We start from the raw sequence: 17,573 nt of genomic DNA, 5'->3' as shown, positions 1-17,573 counted from the left end.
AGGGATTCGCTCGTCTGGGGCAATCTGTCGCTTCAAAAAATCCTAGTAGCTCCCGGCCGGTCTCTCTTCAGTGGAATTTTGCTAGGAGAGTCTCCGTTGGTAGAATCTAAGCATTATCTATGCGTCTTTATGACCCCATCACTGGGGGGGTATTGAAAACGCTGCCTCTCTGCCCGCCGCCATGTTGGATCTCAAAATATGTAAATTTATACATAGATGTCTTAATCAGGGAATGCCATGAGACCAAAAAACAAACAAAATACCTGAACACTCAAGTATCTATAAAAACTTAAGTATCTACATATAACAAATGTTGATTTCATCAATTTTCTTCCAGTTCAACCATAGTGTATGTATTTGAAGAATTTTTTTTATAAATTTCATGTTATCTAAAATCACCTGGTTTTAAATTATATATAATTTGTTCTTATTCATATGGCAGAAGTAAAAATGAAATCACTTTATAATGTAATCAGCCATTAGCTTAATCTCCTTTCCAATAGAACTGGTGATGAAACAGAATTCTATCTCTATGTTTGGAAGTGTCTTTATGTTCTTTTAACTATAGATCCAAACATAATATAAATGTCTTTAACAATTTCTAACAATATTATTAAAAATGTAGCTTAACCCAGCATGGTAGTGCACACCTATAATCCCAGGGAGGCTGAGGCAGGAGGATCATGAGTTCAAAGCCAGCCTCAGCAAAGGCTAAGCAACTCAGTGAGACCCTGTCTCCAAGCCCTACAAAAAGCACTGAGGATGTGGCTCAGTGGTTGAATGCCCCATAATTCAATCCCTGATTACCCCTCCCTGCCCAAAAATTGTATGTACACATTATAGAATACTACATTACCTATTAACAGTTTTCAAATCGCTTAAAATGTTGGTGAAGTCTAAAGAACATAAGTACATCTTGTTTATATTTATTTGTACTTACATCTACTAAAAAGGCATCAGTAAATTTAAAACTAGATAATGAATATTTCAAACTGTTCTGGGTTAGGAATAAAATATTTTACTTGAAATTATTAACATTTGTAAGCTTTCCATTAATTTAGGGTTATTAAATGTATAACATTTCTAATTATGAAAATGTGAAAGTATTAATCTATTCTTTCAAACATCCTTTATTATATACCTAGAATGAGAAAGGTGATATACTAAGCTCAAAAAATAGAACCATGAACAAGTTCAGGGCAGTTTGCTTCCACATATACTGTGAAAAGACAGCTCCATGTATAGCTTTAATATGTTTAGAAAAAAAATGGGATCTGAAGGGAGCATCTGATATCTTATTAGAAGTTATTGTTCCTTCAGCTTTATCTGGCAGTATAATAAGTTCTGAAAACATTCTTTTTAGAGATGGCCCATTTCTATCCTGACATGTGTACAAAGGGCAGACTGGTTTTGGCCTCAGGCAAAGATTGATTTATCATGTTTCTTTTGAACTAAAATCGATCCCTCTGCATTTTTTTTCACTTTAAAATTACTGTTAAACATCTTAAGCATAAATATAGTACTTAACAGAAAAAAAAAACCATTAAAAGAAAGATCTAAGAGGGAAACATAAAAAGAAGTAGTTCCATAATAATGTGATTCATCAGAAAATGCGTAATGTACAATACTATTTTATGATATAAAATTAGGAAAATGAGATATATATATACATAAAATTAGATGTCTTTTCTTATTTGTAAGAAAAGCAAATTATTGACATAATTTATTGAAAACTGGAATTGTTAATGGAAAAGAGTGTAGGCAAAAGTTTCTGCCTTTTTTTCATCTTCTTGTGTTTTAGGAAGACTTTTTGAACTATTCTAATAATGAGAGAATGTCAATTACCACAGAGAATTTTACAGATAAAATGATTGATAAAATAGCTACTTTCAAGTTATTATGAAAGTACATTAAATGTGTGTTTATAAGATATTTTAAACATGAGTGTCCTTTCTTGAACTTGTGTTAGTTACATTATTGCCACAACGTGAGACATACAATATATCTACAAAAGTTTAAATCTGCTAGACAATAAAGAAAAGAGAATACATTTTTGATAGTAAGTTGTAAGTGTGTTGTAAATGTGACTCTATAAAGCTGTGTATTATACTGTGTTTTAGAAATAGCTCAGAGGAATATGAAAACTTAAAAATGCAAATGAAGGAAATGCAAAATAAATGTAATGCCTTTAAGTAGATTAACATCATCATTAACTTCTTCATCATCATAAGCAAAAATGAAGCATAGGGGTGCATTTCTTAATAAAATGCTCAAGTTTGGACCTTTAAAACCCAACATTGAAACATGTTTTAACAGTACATAAATAGAAGAAATGAACTGTGCTATTAGATACTCTATGATTATGTTGAATTAATATTTAAAATCCTTAACAATGCATATTTAACTGTGGTTATATTAGAGAACTCTCAAAATTGAACAAAACATGGTGATGTAGGACTGTAACCCCAACTATTAAGGAGACTAAGGCAGAGAGATCTCAAGTTCAAGGATATCCTGGGCAAATTAAGGAGACCCTATCTAAAAATAAAGTTTAAAAATAAAAGGCCTCAGGAATGTAATTCAATGACAAACTGCTCTTCAGTTCAATCCCCAGTACATCCTCCAATAAAAACAAAACAAAAAACCCAACCTCTATTAATTGCAACTGAAATTTTCTATGTAGTCAAATTGCAATTACACTGGTGAATAGTTATTTATTATCATATTACTATCTGAAATACATTTCTATCAAATTATTCAGTGCAATCTGAATATATTATTGATAACACTAAAAATAATTAAAAGTCAATATTTTCTTTAACCCTCCATTAAAGTCAACTTAAGTCTTAGCATGTAGTATTATCAGTGATCCTAATTTAGAGCACAAGTGAAAACTGCCTATCACAAGTCCTCAACAAGTTCCTGCACTCTAAAGGACAGAATGGGTGGTGATGAAGAAATACCTAATTTGATTCCAGTAATCATGAAAAATAAGTAGTCAGTCTAATTTAGGGACAGAAAAATTAAGAAAAATAAGAACAGAAAAACAAGAGGAAACTCTTTTCCACCCAGGTTTCCACATGCTTTTTTTTTTTTTTTAGTGTTTGTGATCATTAAATCATTAAATAAAATTCCTCAGCACTAAATCTCAATAGCAGTGTTCCTTGACACTAGTCTCTGTATCTATCCTGACATTTCTGATCAATCTATCAAGAAATCTGAAAGTCGAACTTTGCTAATTTTCAATTTAAGCAATTACATACAACTTAAACTTGTTACCCTGACCACAAGTGAATGTGAGACACTGAAAACCAATTGAAATAAAGTAATGAATAAAGTGGGGGAAGGCATTAAAAATCAATTTGGGGTGGCATGGTAGAGCACACCTACAATCCCATATATTTGAGATGGTGTAGGCAGGAACATCATAAGAGCCAGCCAGCGCAATTTAGCAAGTCCCTGTCTCAGAAACTAAAAAGGGCTGGACATGTAGCTCAGTGGTATAGTACTTGTTTAGCATGTGTAAGTTCATGGGTTCAATCTCCAGTACCTCAAAAACAAAATCAATTTTTATACTAATATATCACATAATAGTGTCAATTAAAATAGCTATGAACTTTATTTTGGTGACTTAGATGTGCAAGGAAATTTAAACTCCATCTATTCCTCCAAAGAAAACTCTAATTTATTGTTTATTGGAAGAGTTATTGTTAAAGATAAAAAGCATGCTTTTAGCTAGAAACTGTGAGACATGTCAGATATTCCATTAACAGAAACCACATTGATAAGTTCATTCTTTTCCTTGGGCATAACTCTAATAGTTCTGAAAGACAACCTTTCAAAGTACAGGATTTTTTTTATACCACCAGACTGAAAGCATTTTACTTCCTGCATTAACAGGAGCTTTGGGGGGACAACTGTATTCAAACCATAACACTTGATGTTGAAAAAAAAAAGCAGTAAGACACTTAGTAGGGCTGGAATTGTATGACACAGGGAAATTCATAGTAGGAAAAGTGATTGGAAAGAATATCAGTAGCAAACCACATGTATACTTGCTAAATTATTGGATCCAAGACTGTTTAAAGTCAAAATTCCAAACAAATACCCAAGAGAAAAAGGAGAATTATTTAACTTATTACAATACAGTAGACACTTTGTCAGGATAAAAACTTGAGAAATACTCCAACAAAAGAATTCACAATATATTTGTGAAGATCATTCAAAAAACATAAAAAATATAATTAATTATATAAGGAAGTCCATAATGATATTGCATAATCCTAAGGAAAGGAATAGATACTAAGATTTCAAATAATGGACATAATGTCATGGAGTTTTGATATTTCTTTGGTAGATAAACTTAACTGGAAATGGAAGGATTATTTAGAACTTAATACCAGGGATTCTGTAAAGAAATATATGAAGCTGCTAAGAGTGACAAAAGCACACAACACAGGTTTAGGTGGGGTGAGATCAATTCCATTTAATTTTAAGTAAAATTCTCAGGTAGTACTTTAGAAGCAATTCATGAAAGATTATGTACATGAGAATAAGGAGCTTGCACCTGCTATTTTGTGTGTATGTGGAGCAGGGCAGTTTTGAAGAGATTGTTTCCAAATAGGAGAGATTGTTTCCAAATAAGAAAGATTAGAGATGGGGAAATGCAGGCTTGAATAGCCATAGGAAGGACTTTTGGAATTGCTGTTCAGGAAAGTTTCCACAATCTCAGCCTTCTCTACAATGGGAATTGTTCTCAAAAGCACTGATAAAAGGCATCTTGCTACTCAAGACCCTCCAGGGGGCATGTATCAACCACTTCAACTGTAGCAGTTAAGGCAATAGATTTCTGAAGGGCTCGCTTGGAAGTTATTCCACTTGTCCATTACTTACATATCTGCCTGCCAGTGGAGAATAATACCTGTTTCTTTTCCAAGATTTCCTCTTATTAGCAAAGTATAAACCAGAATCCACTGGGGAATGAGTTATTACGAAATGAAGTTCTTGGCATCTCCTACAAAAGGCAGAGAGATGAACTTAGAAGTGAGTAGCAGTGAAGATTGGTGGGAACAGACCATCCAGTAGGATAGGAAAGATCAAAAGACTGAAACAGACTCCAGACTTTGCATCTATCTTTATCCAAAGAAAAGTTCAATTCTGAAATTACAGTTTCATATAATACTTAACTTAAACAACTGATTATACTTCTCAAATTTTAAACAGAATGAGAAACATTTAAATATTGCTATTTCAAATAAATATGAATTATATTAAGTACATAAAGCATCAATCGTCATGCCTTAATTTTATTTAGCCACTGGCAACCATTTTTTTTCAATGTGTCTTCTTATGACATGACTATGAAAAACTTTCCATTCTTGCTATTCTTATCTGTTTTTGTCACTCTTTAGTGCTTTTAAAATGTGATATCCAGAATTAAATAAGGGTCTCATATTAAAATATAAGTAGAATACAGTAGAACTGTTTCAGTCAATGATTTTGATACTATCTTTATATTCATTCAGCCAAAGTTTAAAATTGTGTTTTAGAATTAGTTTTATATGTCTGCCTAATCTTGGACTTGCAATCAAAATTTTCTAGTATTTTGCAAATGAACCAATGCCAAGCTAGGTCACCTTCCCTGGATAGATGTTGGAATCATTAACACAAAATCAATAGCTATCACCAAATAGATGAGTGAAATTTGCAAAGGAAAGATAGCAAATCTTATGAAAGAAATACACAAAGCATACTAATGTCTGATTTTTGAAGATGGAGTTCACAGCTGAAGAGTTTATCAAAAAATTGAAATTAGGCCAGATAAATATTATTTATGAAACAAAATTTGAGCCAGTAAAGAAGTTAATTCCATTTTATATATAGTAGAACAAATGAGGTGATTTCCTATCAAAGCAGTTAAAATGAAAAAGAAAATACAGCACAATAGATCTGTTTCAAAGCACAGATTGAATAGATTGGATGAGACATATGCCTGATTAGACAAGGATCAGAGGCAAATATGTGATGAGAAATTGTAATATCAGATGCAAAATACTAATTTTAAACTGTTAGAATCAAGGGAAAAGAGAGATCTAGGAAAATAAATAGTAAATTTTCTCTCAAAGAGTGTGACCATGAGCTACTGCAATATGGTGGAACACCATGGCTCAAAAATAATTTGAAATCATTTAAATTTCAACAGATATGACACAATACATAAGCAATATATTTTCAAAAATAAACTAAGATAGAGATATTTGGAATGTGCATCATCTTAGAATGGTTTGTATTTGCTTTAAATATATTTTCATATAGAATATATCTTTTAAAGTCTCCAAAAAATACTGCTGCTGTTGAGTGAGAAATTATAGAACAATCCAAGCAGCTGCAAGAAAAACAGTTTTATTACTAAATTAATAATTTCAAACTGGACCAGAAGGGACCATCATCCCTCTGGTTATGGAAGCATATTGTTCTTCAGCTTAGCTAAGCCAGGAGCTTCTAATTGTAATGAAATGAGCCTAATTAAATGACAGCAGATGGACTTTGATATTTTAGTTGATGAAGTATTTGTTTACACTGATTTTTTATGGTTCATATAATTTCAAAAGTAGTACTGTGCCCAGTCATGGAATACTACTGAAAAAGGATTTGACAACAGAATTACAATTCATGAATCTCCTTTTAATTTCTCTATTTTCATCTAATGTACTAATCTGCTTAAAGTATTAAAGAATAAAATGAAAATCATATTAAAACTCTATTTAGAATACTTTCATGTAGCTCTCACCAGTGATTTGAAAATCAAAGTCTGAGTTGTGAAAGAAACAGAAACCTTAAAGCTTAATGAGATCTATCTCCAATAAATTATTCCCTTGAGTTGAAAAGTTATACAATACTTTACAATTGTTTTTTCATTTTATAACGATCAAAATTTAATAATATTAGCAAAAATAACACTTTCAAAATTGGCTAGCATTTATATAAGGTTTACACTAAGTCAGAAAATACATTAAGTGCTTTTACAGTAATCATTAAATGCTTTTAGAGTAATTGTTTCTACACATAAAATCAGATGGGTATCAAACTGTTGTAACAGGTTACTCTATATAAGAATGAGAATTATCAAAAAATACCATAATGCTCACACATATAAAGTATACAATTTGAATTACTTTTAGAATGTCTATAATGCTGGTAAAAATGCTTGTGTGTGAAGAAAATCAAAGAAAAATTATGAAATAGGCTTAATTTATTTTACAAACTCTACTGAGTGATATTCACTAAAACTTTTGAATTATAAAAACAGTGTTGAAATTCAAATTTTTAAACAAAGAAAAATTATTTTATGAAACTAAATATTTAGTACAGAAGTTCCCAAGAGTTCTGGAATTCAATATTCACTATATAATATACAGTGTAGCTTTAAATTTTTCTCCACATATCATGTAGGCAAAGCTGTAGCAAACATAATGTGCTATCATGGAATGGTTGAAAGATAATACAGAAGAAAACATTTTAAAAAATCAGCAGCTATAGCCAGGCACAGTGGCGAATGCCTGGAATCCCAGTGGTTTGGGAGGCTAAGGCAAGACAATCAAGAGTTCAAAAACAGGGGCTGGGGTTATGGCTCAGAGGAAAAGGGCTCATCTGGCATGCGTGAGGCACTGGGTTCGATCCTCAGCACCTCATAAATATAAAATGTGTCCACCTATATCTAAGAAATAAATATTTAAAAAAAAGAGTTCAAAGCCAGCCTCAGCAATGATAAGGTGCTAAGCAACTCAATGAGACCCTGTCCCTAAAAAAATACAAAAATAGGACTGGGAATGTGGCTCAGTACCCCTGAATTCAATCCCCAGTACCCCACCACCACCAAAAAAAAGTCAGCAACTATGGAATTGTGTGTAAAAAGATACATATAATGTGGCAATTAAGAAAAATTGGTTTACACAACTTTCAAATCCCAAATAGTATTAATACTTACATTGCCTGTAAAGTGTAAATAAAGCCATAAAAGCAATAATAAAGTATATCACATAGTGTATCTTTATGTTGAGATTATGAGATATGACTATGGTAATATATCCCATGTAACAAATAATGAAAAAGTGCTAAGCATACAAAACTCATTTAAACTTAAAAGTTGTTCAATGTCACCACAGTAATTATTTTCACCCTTGTTTATACAGTGTCTCTATTATTAAGATATTAACATCCTTACCATTGTGTAGCTGTGGGCCACTTTCATTAGTTCGATGCACCCTTGAGCATCTGCAAATGCTCGGATTCCTAAACAGTTAGATGGGTGCAGAAGCTTCATGAGGAAGTGGCAGCACACTTCCACTACTTGAGGAAGCTGAAGAAGGCATGCTGCAGCAAGAAGGTTTTCAATGGTGTCTTCTTTCAATTCCAAGCAACCTAAACATAAGAGAATTATGAAACTCTTGAGTTTAACAGGCATTGCTCTATTTCTCAAAACATTAGCAAATCTACTAGAAGGACTGAGATACATTGATAATCAAGATAAATATGACCAGAAAAGGCGAGTAATTATTTTAAGTACTTTGTACTTCTTCATGCAATGTTCAAAATCATCCAGTAAATATAAATGCAGTTTTACCTACAATATCTGTACCCATGTCAGAGCAATTATGGTTCTTCCTTTAGTTATAAAATAAGAACAAAGAGAAATATGGTTCAAGCTATGCTTCTTCAAATTTAGGGGATCAGAGGTTCACTACATTTCTGAAATATGCATCAATTTGTGTCTGAATATGAGGATAATCAAGATATGTACATAATTTTATATATACATATGCTTCAGATTTCTAATATGGTATTTAATTCACTGTATCGATGTTTCTAATTGTCTATAATATTTCTTTCCTTTTGGTCAGTTATATTATCCGCAATACATTACCTCTTCTGTCTTTACCTTTTTTTTTTCTTTTTTCTAACTTTCAGAAAATGGGGCTATTTTTGAGATGTTTAGGACTCACCCTTGAAACATTCTGGCTTACCTATATGGGGTTAGATTTCAATTAGTAATGCAATGTCTTTCTGGTTTTACGCTCAGATTTTCTAACTATATTTGAATGGGTTTGGGTTAAGTCATAGTCTCAGAAATGGTTTATTCTATTTTGTGCCATAGACTAGTAGTAGCTCTTTATTAGAAATATCTTCACTAATTTTTCCTGAAAACAGAAGCAGACCACATTTCCCTTGATTTATAGGGGACATAAGTTCTTTTTCTGAACCATGAGCAGAAAGGATGGCTGTTTGTTACCAACAAACCAACACATTCAGGATAGATATCTTCACAGTCTATGCTCTCCTTCACTCTAATAGCTATTAAAGGTGATAATAAAAACCAAGTGGATGCAAATTATGCAAGAAAGAGCCAAAGTCCTGAATCAAAACCTGGAATCACTAGATTGAGCTAATAATACTCAAATTGTATTTTAATAATATACTTAGTATTTAAACATATATATTAACTTCTGCAGCCTCATTTACTTTGTTGCAGTTTTCATTTTAATTATCTAGAACCTGTAATTATGTGAACATTTTTATACCATAAGTTATTTTGCCTTCTGTCATTACTACTATTTTTTTTTTTGCTAAATGAATCAAGCTTTTCAGTGAATTGCCTCATTAAACCATTATTTAGAAATCAAAATATTTTTCTGGATCCCTATTAATGAACACTATAGACCAATGGTAATGGGTAGATATTTTTAGGAGTATAATTATTTCATTAAACTTATTTAGAAATTACTGGCATTGCTGAATATGAAGATATATGCTATCATTAGTACTGGAAAATTATTGCCCATTTTTATCTAAATGATTCTTAATTTTCTCTTAAAGAATATTCCTAAGGAATATAAATTGGAACACCTCATTCTCTCCTCCATGTCTGTAACTTTTTTCATAGCTTCCATTCACTAATTCTTTGTAATATCTAACATTTTATTTACCCCTCATTTTTAGAACAGCAATAGAGTTTGTTTGTTGGTTTGTTTATTTATTGGTACCAGGAATTGAACTCAGGGGCACTCAATCACTAAGCCACATTCCCAGCCCTATTTTTTTTTTTTTTTATTTAGAGACGGTGTCTCACTCTGTTGCTTAGTATCTTGCTTTTGCTGAGGTTGGGTTTGAATTCAAGATCCTCCTGCCTCAGCCTCCCAAGCCACTAAGATTACAGGCATGTGCCATTGCACCCAGCAATAATATTTATTTTTATTTTTAGAAGTGATCTCCATGAGAATTACTTGTGCCACAATGTGTGTAATATTTTATATCCACCTTCAAATCCATAGATACTTCCTTGGGTTTGCTCATTTTGACTCAGGATGTCAAATGCTGTTGATCCCTGACTTCTTAACAGTTTATCTAACCTTCAATTCTAGAAGTACCTTCCATTTGAATTATTCACTTTATAGAATTTCTAATTAATTAATACAACACAAACTTTTGTTACTAAAAATAAATATACTTACTATATTCCTTTATTATTCATTTGTTTTTCTGCTTTCTGTCTTCATATAACTTTACCATATTTAATTTTGGTTATAATTACCTAAATATAAATATGTATGAATCTTAGTTCAAATGGAAAACTGTGAGAATTTTAGTTGTTTTTCTAAGAAAATAATGATCTGTGCTATGCACATTTCCAAGTCTTCTAAATACTGAAGTTTGAATTATTCAAGTTAGTTTTATAAATAAAATGTTTTGTTTTTCACACCAAAGTTTTTATTCTGGAATATTTTTCACCTTCATTAATTTGTAAGAATAATATAAAAATACTCATATGCCCTTCATCTACCTTCACCAAGTTTTAGGTATATATGTGTGTGTGTACATTGATGCTATACTTGTTAAATTATCTGAAAATTTATTTCAGCCATCATATTTCAAACTTAGGTGTTTCTGCATGTATTACCAAAAACAAGGATATTCTCCAGTTTAGTGGCAATGTAATTATCTCATATGAAACTGATGTAAAATTATTTGCTGCAACAACATTTTCACAAAATGTTCAACTAATATGCTGTATATCTTTAATTTTTTTAAATTCATGATCTAGTCAAGGATACCTTATATTTAAGTTCCTTCACCTTTTTTAGTTTAGAAAGTTCCCCAGTCTTTTTGTCATGCATGGTATTTATTTTGGTGAAGAATGCAGAAAGTTGTTTGTAGAATTCCTCAGTTTGTTCTTATCAAATAATTTCTCCATGATGGAATTTTAAAAAAAAATTTAAATACCTATATTTTGTTTATTTATTTTTATGTGGTGCTGAGGATTGAACCCAGGGCCTCACATGTGCTAGGCCAGCGCTCTACTGCTTAGTCACAACCCCAGCCCCATCTCCATGATGAAATTTGGTGAAATATTTTTGACAGGAATATCACTGATCTTATACTTTTTTAATGCCCCTTCAGGAGACTCATGATGTCAGAGTGTCCCATTGTTGGTGGCACTAAGCTTAACACCTTTTCTAAAGGAGTACGTATCTGCCATATTTCTTCATTTTAAAGAAACATCTTTCTTTATAATTGATAAGTAATCTGCTGGATGAGAAATAGTTTTCCTTCCATACAATGACATTTCACCCATAACCTAACATGTTTAACAGATAAAAAGGATTATATTTTATTTATGAGTTTCATTAAAAGAGTAAGACAGCAAAGGAATCTAAAGCAGGCTTCTAAGTGTAGAAAGGACTGATGAAGAAGAAAATAAAGAACAGATGAATTAAGGTAATAATTGAAAGGGACTACATGTAATGTAAAACAAAGATACTGTACATTATATATTAATTTTCAATTAAATAACTTCATTTATTTTATATGAGGGATGTTCTATCAGTAAGAAAATTAACCTTGTTATTTAAAACTCCAAGATTTCAATGAATTTGCATTCAGATATTATCAAGTAGCAGAATACTGAGAACTGTAGTTCAATTCAGAGGGAGATGTTTGCTTATAGCAACAAAATTCTCTGAGGAGTTTATCACAGAATAAATAACACTATCATGCAATAATGTTGTCAAATAAAATCATTATCTAAAGATGAGAGACTTATACCAATTTGAATTAAGACTAATTACATCAGTGCTAATTATTGATATATATTTAAAGTTTTATAAAATACATAGAGCACCAAAAACAGTATTCTATAAGTTGTAAAAACCTATTTTTATATAAATCTTAGTTTATTTATGAAATATTTATAAACATAAGTTAAAATTGTGGACACATTGAAATCTGCTATTTATAGGTAATTGATCCTAAGTCTAGTAATTTTTAATTTTATATATGTATCTTAATATATTTTCATGATTTAAGACCTTCAGAAGGATTTTTTTCTAAATTGTTCAATAAGGCAGCAAGAAAATCAGGTGAAAGGGATAAACACAAAAGGTACAGCTTTTATAGATTACATATAACTATGATTTTAGAAGAACAGGAGGTGACTTTCCTTAGTTTTATTTACAATTTGTCTCAGTAGATTTTGATCAGAACAACTAGCACAGCGGGCCTGGACTGCTGTACTTGAAAATAGCTGCCTATAAGATGTGATTAACTGGGATCTGAGATCTTAGATTTCAAGAGGATTCACACCACTAATTGATATGAAAAGCTCACTGTGCCTAAACTGTTTGTACATACAGTGTGGTTTATGCTGAATACCTGTTTCCTTCTGAGAGTCTGAAATAATGTTATGTCTAGACAGTAGCAGTCTATATGATGCACAACTAATAAAACTCTGCATACTATGTCTCTGATTGGCTTCCCTGGTTGGCACTTTGTCACAACTCATTAAAGGGGGGATGCACTGTATCCTGTAGGACTCAACTAGAATGGGGCCCTTGGAAATATGTGTCTGGTTTCCTCTGGATTGCATTCCATGGGCCTTTGCCCTTTCCTGACTATGTGTCTTCTTCCATAATTAATCATAGCCATTAGTATGCAGATTCTTGATAGTTATTCTAGCGAACTACTGAACCTGATAACCTCCCAACATATTATTCTAATCAGAAGAGTTGTGGTAGAAGACTAGAAGATCAGTATAGTTAATATTTAATTCACCAAAATTAAATATAGATTTATTACAATCATATTCAAATATAGAATTATAAAATCTATATTTATAAATACAGACTTATTACAATCATATCTCAGGATATATTTTGTGGACATTATAAAACCAATTCCATAAATCATATGGAAATATAATGAACCTAGAATAGCCAAAACAATTTTGAAAAATAGCAAAATGACACTAGCAACAGTACCTGATTTCAAAACTTAATACAAAACTACAGTACTTAAACTTGATTGGTATTGGTCTAAACATGTTTAGAACAATATGTCTAAATATATAGGTCAAAGCAAGAGGATAATTTTCAGTAATAAATGGACAAGTCACATATGAAAAGACACAAGGCAATTCACTTGAAAAACGGATACTCTGAAAAAGTATCCATATACAGAAGAAACATGTACTGCAGTCTATACCTTCACAACATGTAAAATATATTCAAGATGAATCTAAATGTTAAACTTTGGACAATAGATCTTTAATTAAATAATAGGAGAAGTTAAAGATTTTTTAGGTTAACTATCAAAAACAGCCCACAAAAGGATAAATTGACAAATCTGACTTCACAAAAATCACTGCAAGAGATACTACTACAGAAACAAAAGGTGAACCAGACTGGAGAATTGTTTACAAATCTTATATCTGATAAAGCATTAGAGCCAGAAAATACAAAGGACTTTCAAACTTGATTAGAGAAAACTTAATATGGGGCAAATGATTTAAACAATGTTGTCACAAAAGTGGGTGTATGAATGGAAGCTGCTGACTGTCACTATTGTTTTAGGGAATACACATTAAAAACACAATGAGAGATACTAAGTCTCTATGAGAAACTCTACTGGGAATGTAAAATTGCACAACTACTTTGGAAACTACTTTCACCTCATCTGACTCAGCCATTCTGCTCCTAGCTATTTGCTTATGAAAACTGAAGAGAGTGTATGGATATACACTCTTTATCTATAGATTTTTATAATGACCAATGGCTGGAAATAATCCAAATGTTTATTGACAGGTTATTAGATAAGCAATTGGTGCCTATCTATTCCATGGTATACTTCACAGCATATCATTTTCCTTTCATAAAACAGAAAGAAATTTTGAGGGATGCAACATCATAGCTCATCATGCAGAATGCTAAATAATTATGTCCAGCAAAAGAAAGTCTCTTCATAAAGAGTACAGAGACTATAATTTAACCTAATTAAAATCCTTGAAAATACAAAGAAATCTATTGTGACAGAAATTAGTTATTTCATTAGTGCCTATGTGTGAGGTAAGAATAAAAAAAGCAACAAGATAAATGCAAAAAGATATGAGAAAATTTGGGGAGCGATAGTATATTCACTACTTAGATTATGTTGATGATTTCATGAGTATATATATGTCAAACTTACCAAACTATACACCTTATATTATATTATATGAGGCTTATTGCATATCAATTATTCAACAATAAAATTTTAAAAATGAATATTCAAATGTATTTTACAAATACATTCAATAGAATGATTTAAATTTATATTTAGCTATAAATGTTTTCTGAGAGTCTAAATTCAAACACATACTAATATGTTAAAATTTAGAGAAATTATGAGTCATGCATTATATTTTTTCTTAATTTTGTAGTATCTATAAATTATAATCATGGCAAGTGACATATGCTATACCATTTTAAATACAAGGTAAATATATTGCTTAAATAGTTGTACAAATGTAAGACTAACATACAAAATGACATGTGCATTTGAGTATATGTATGTTTCTATGTGTGTCTTTACCTTCGTAGATCAATACTTGCAAAAATATTAATGGATGATTTTTTAATGTTATAAGCTGTAGAATATTTAATATATTTATTTTTAAAATCAAACAATTACTCAGCCCAAATTCAAATACTATATTAGCACTGAACTTCACGATAATTTACACAGAATTTTAGCAAAGCACTTTCCTATATTTTTTCATACAAAAGAACTTTTTATAAATTTTTACATACCATATTTTGCAGTTTAACTTTTACTGTCAAGATTAATTTTTAAGATAAACACATAAAAAGTGTACATATATATGGAGTACTGATGACATTTATATATATATATATATATATATATATATATATACATATATATATATATATCTTGTATAATAATTATGTTAAACATATCTAGCTCACCAAATATTTATCATTTCATTATAAATAACCTATAAAGCATTCAAGTTATGTTTTTCTAGCTTTTTGAACATTATTGTCTATACTCATATGTACAATAATTTTTATATTTAAGTTTTAAATTACTTATTGGTGATTTCTGTGGTTAATTTGGGGCTTATAACCATTGTCTGTCTTGAAGAGTTAAAAATGTTGTATTTTTTTTAAACTTAGAATATAGCCAATGAAAGATACCTCTGTGAAAGCAGAAAGCACAAATGGGATAATCATTGAGTTTAGAGCTTGAATGCTCACAAATTGAGCTACTTCATGCATGATATATTTTTTTACATCTAAAACCTGGACATTTCTCTGACTGATTTTGATGGTAAAAAGGCACAAGTCTGCCAAGTATTTGACTTAAAAGTTAACTAAAAAGTGAAAAAAAAAAGAGTAATTCTATGCTTCCATTCAAAGTTAACTTTTAAGGCATAATATTCACAAATAGATTAAGAGAGTGAATCTACCTGTTTTCACTCAGATACCACAGAAAATCAGCTTGAAAATACCTAATACTTAGATGAAACCTAAGAAGGCTCTGACTTTAGTAACAGAAAACTTTTAGAAATTATTTTCAAAAAAAATTTGTCTTAAGAATTAATTAATTGAGAATGTCAGTACTTATCAGGAAATAGCCTTCTTTTCAAGGAACTTCTTAATTTCCCTCATGATCACCAGAGTTTCAGGTTTCTGATTCAGACAAGAAAACATGTATCAGAAAAGGAACTATTCCTTAATATCTATTTCTCTTTTATCAATGAAAGAAATATTTACTAAAATTTCCCCAGAAGTTTTTTTTTTGTCCATGCTGCCCTGGAAAGATTGTGTAATGTGACTGTACCTAACTAAGTTGAGAGGCAAGGATGAAAATGCAAATGTCTGGTTTTGATTGGTTAGAATTAGTCATTATCCTCTGATTCAATAGAATGGATTAAAGAGGGAATGGTTACAGATAGTTATCACCAAGGAATGCTACAGTCATCTTCACTTATCCTAAGTAAATGGTAAAGCTATTAAATATTCCAAATGGATATAGACTTAAACTCTTGATTTTCTACAAGACAATGCATTTAAATGTATACTATATTGAAATGAAGCTGTGTAAAACAGAATGAGAAGGAAAGAGTGGATATTTATATAAGTATATGACTTTCACTGTTCTAGTATTTATTATGTAAGTGACCCTCTAGTAACAATTTATGATATTATAAATTAAATACATACATATATATGTTTAAAAATCAGTTATGTTGAAAGATGTATATTACCAAAGGTATTATATTTAAAATGTGTATTTTACCAAACAACTGCAAAAATTGCCTATAAAATTCACAAAATAAATTAAATGCTATCTATCTGTCTTCCTCCCTCCCTTACTATCAATAGCAAGAAAAAAGTAATCTCATTGATTTTCATGAAACTAAACCTTCAAAATTGGTATTTTAAGAAACACAGAGGGATTTTAAAAGTATATCTTCAATTTAGAATACTTGTAGATTTCAAAGAAAATTTCAAAGTAATTACACAGATTTTTTTCACCTAACATAAACCCAGTCTCCTTTATAATTAATATCTTACATTAGCATGGAACATATATTTTATTAATGAACAAATACTGTTACATTATTAGTTAAGTCCTTACTCACATTTCCTCACATTTTTTTCAAATTAATGTCTTTTTTTTCCCCTGTGGTAGGTTACCATTCAGGATACCTCAAATCCTTTATTCATGTTTTCTTTGACATCTCTTGACTGTGACAGTTATATCAGACTTAATGACTGATGATTTGGAAGTGTATTGGTTCATTATTTTGTAGAATGTTCTTCCATTGAGAGTTCTCTGATTATAATTAGACTGTGATTATGAATTTTTGCTCTCATTACATCCTATCAAGAAAACACTACCAACATGATGTTTTGCTGTTGATATTTATTTTGATCACTAGGCAATGTAGTGTCTGTCATTCGTCTCCACTAATACTGCTCTTTCCAGCCTTTACCTTCTGTGCTGTCTGAAATAAAATCTATGCACAGCTCATGCCTAAGGAGTAAGAAGTTGTATCTGTCTTCTGAGGGTAAAATAAACAGAGAATGATTTGAAATTATTTTACAAGGGAAATTTTTCTATCCTACATCATTTATTTACTTATTCAGTAATATATTTATATAGTACCAACAAATTCATTGGATTTTCAGAAAAAGTGTTTCAAAAGAGTAAGGAAAGTTCAGAGGTTTACATCACTT

The 17,573-nt window shown here is 30.7% G+C and overlaps 1 protein-coding gene across 1 annotated transcript in view; it reads right to left on the bottom strand.

Moving 5' to 3' along the window:
• Klhl1 (kelch like family member 1) overlaps positions 1 to 17,573 on the bottom strand; it is a 404,701-nt gene that overhangs the window by 230,012 nt on the left and 157,116 nt on the right. Inside the window, exon 4 of the mRNA XM_046466456.2 lies at positions 8,225 to 8,421. Within this exon, the coding sequence (XP_046322412.1) occupies positions 8,225 to 8,421 (197 nt within the window). The remainder of the gene's footprint in view (positions 1 to 8,224; positions 8,422 to 17,573) is intronic.

This window comes from Marmota monax, unplaced genomic scaffold (assembly GCF_021218885.2).
Source record: "Marmota monax isolate L192 unplaced genomic scaffold, Marmota_monax_Labrador192_F-V1.1 WCK01_AAM20220418_F8-fsc00049, whole genome shotgun sequence".
Taxonomy (NCBI): domain Eukaryota; kingdom Metazoa; phylum Chordata; class Mammalia; order Rodentia; family Sciuridae; genus Marmota; species Marmota monax.
This window is presented reverse-complemented; position numbering and strand designations above follow the sequence as displayed.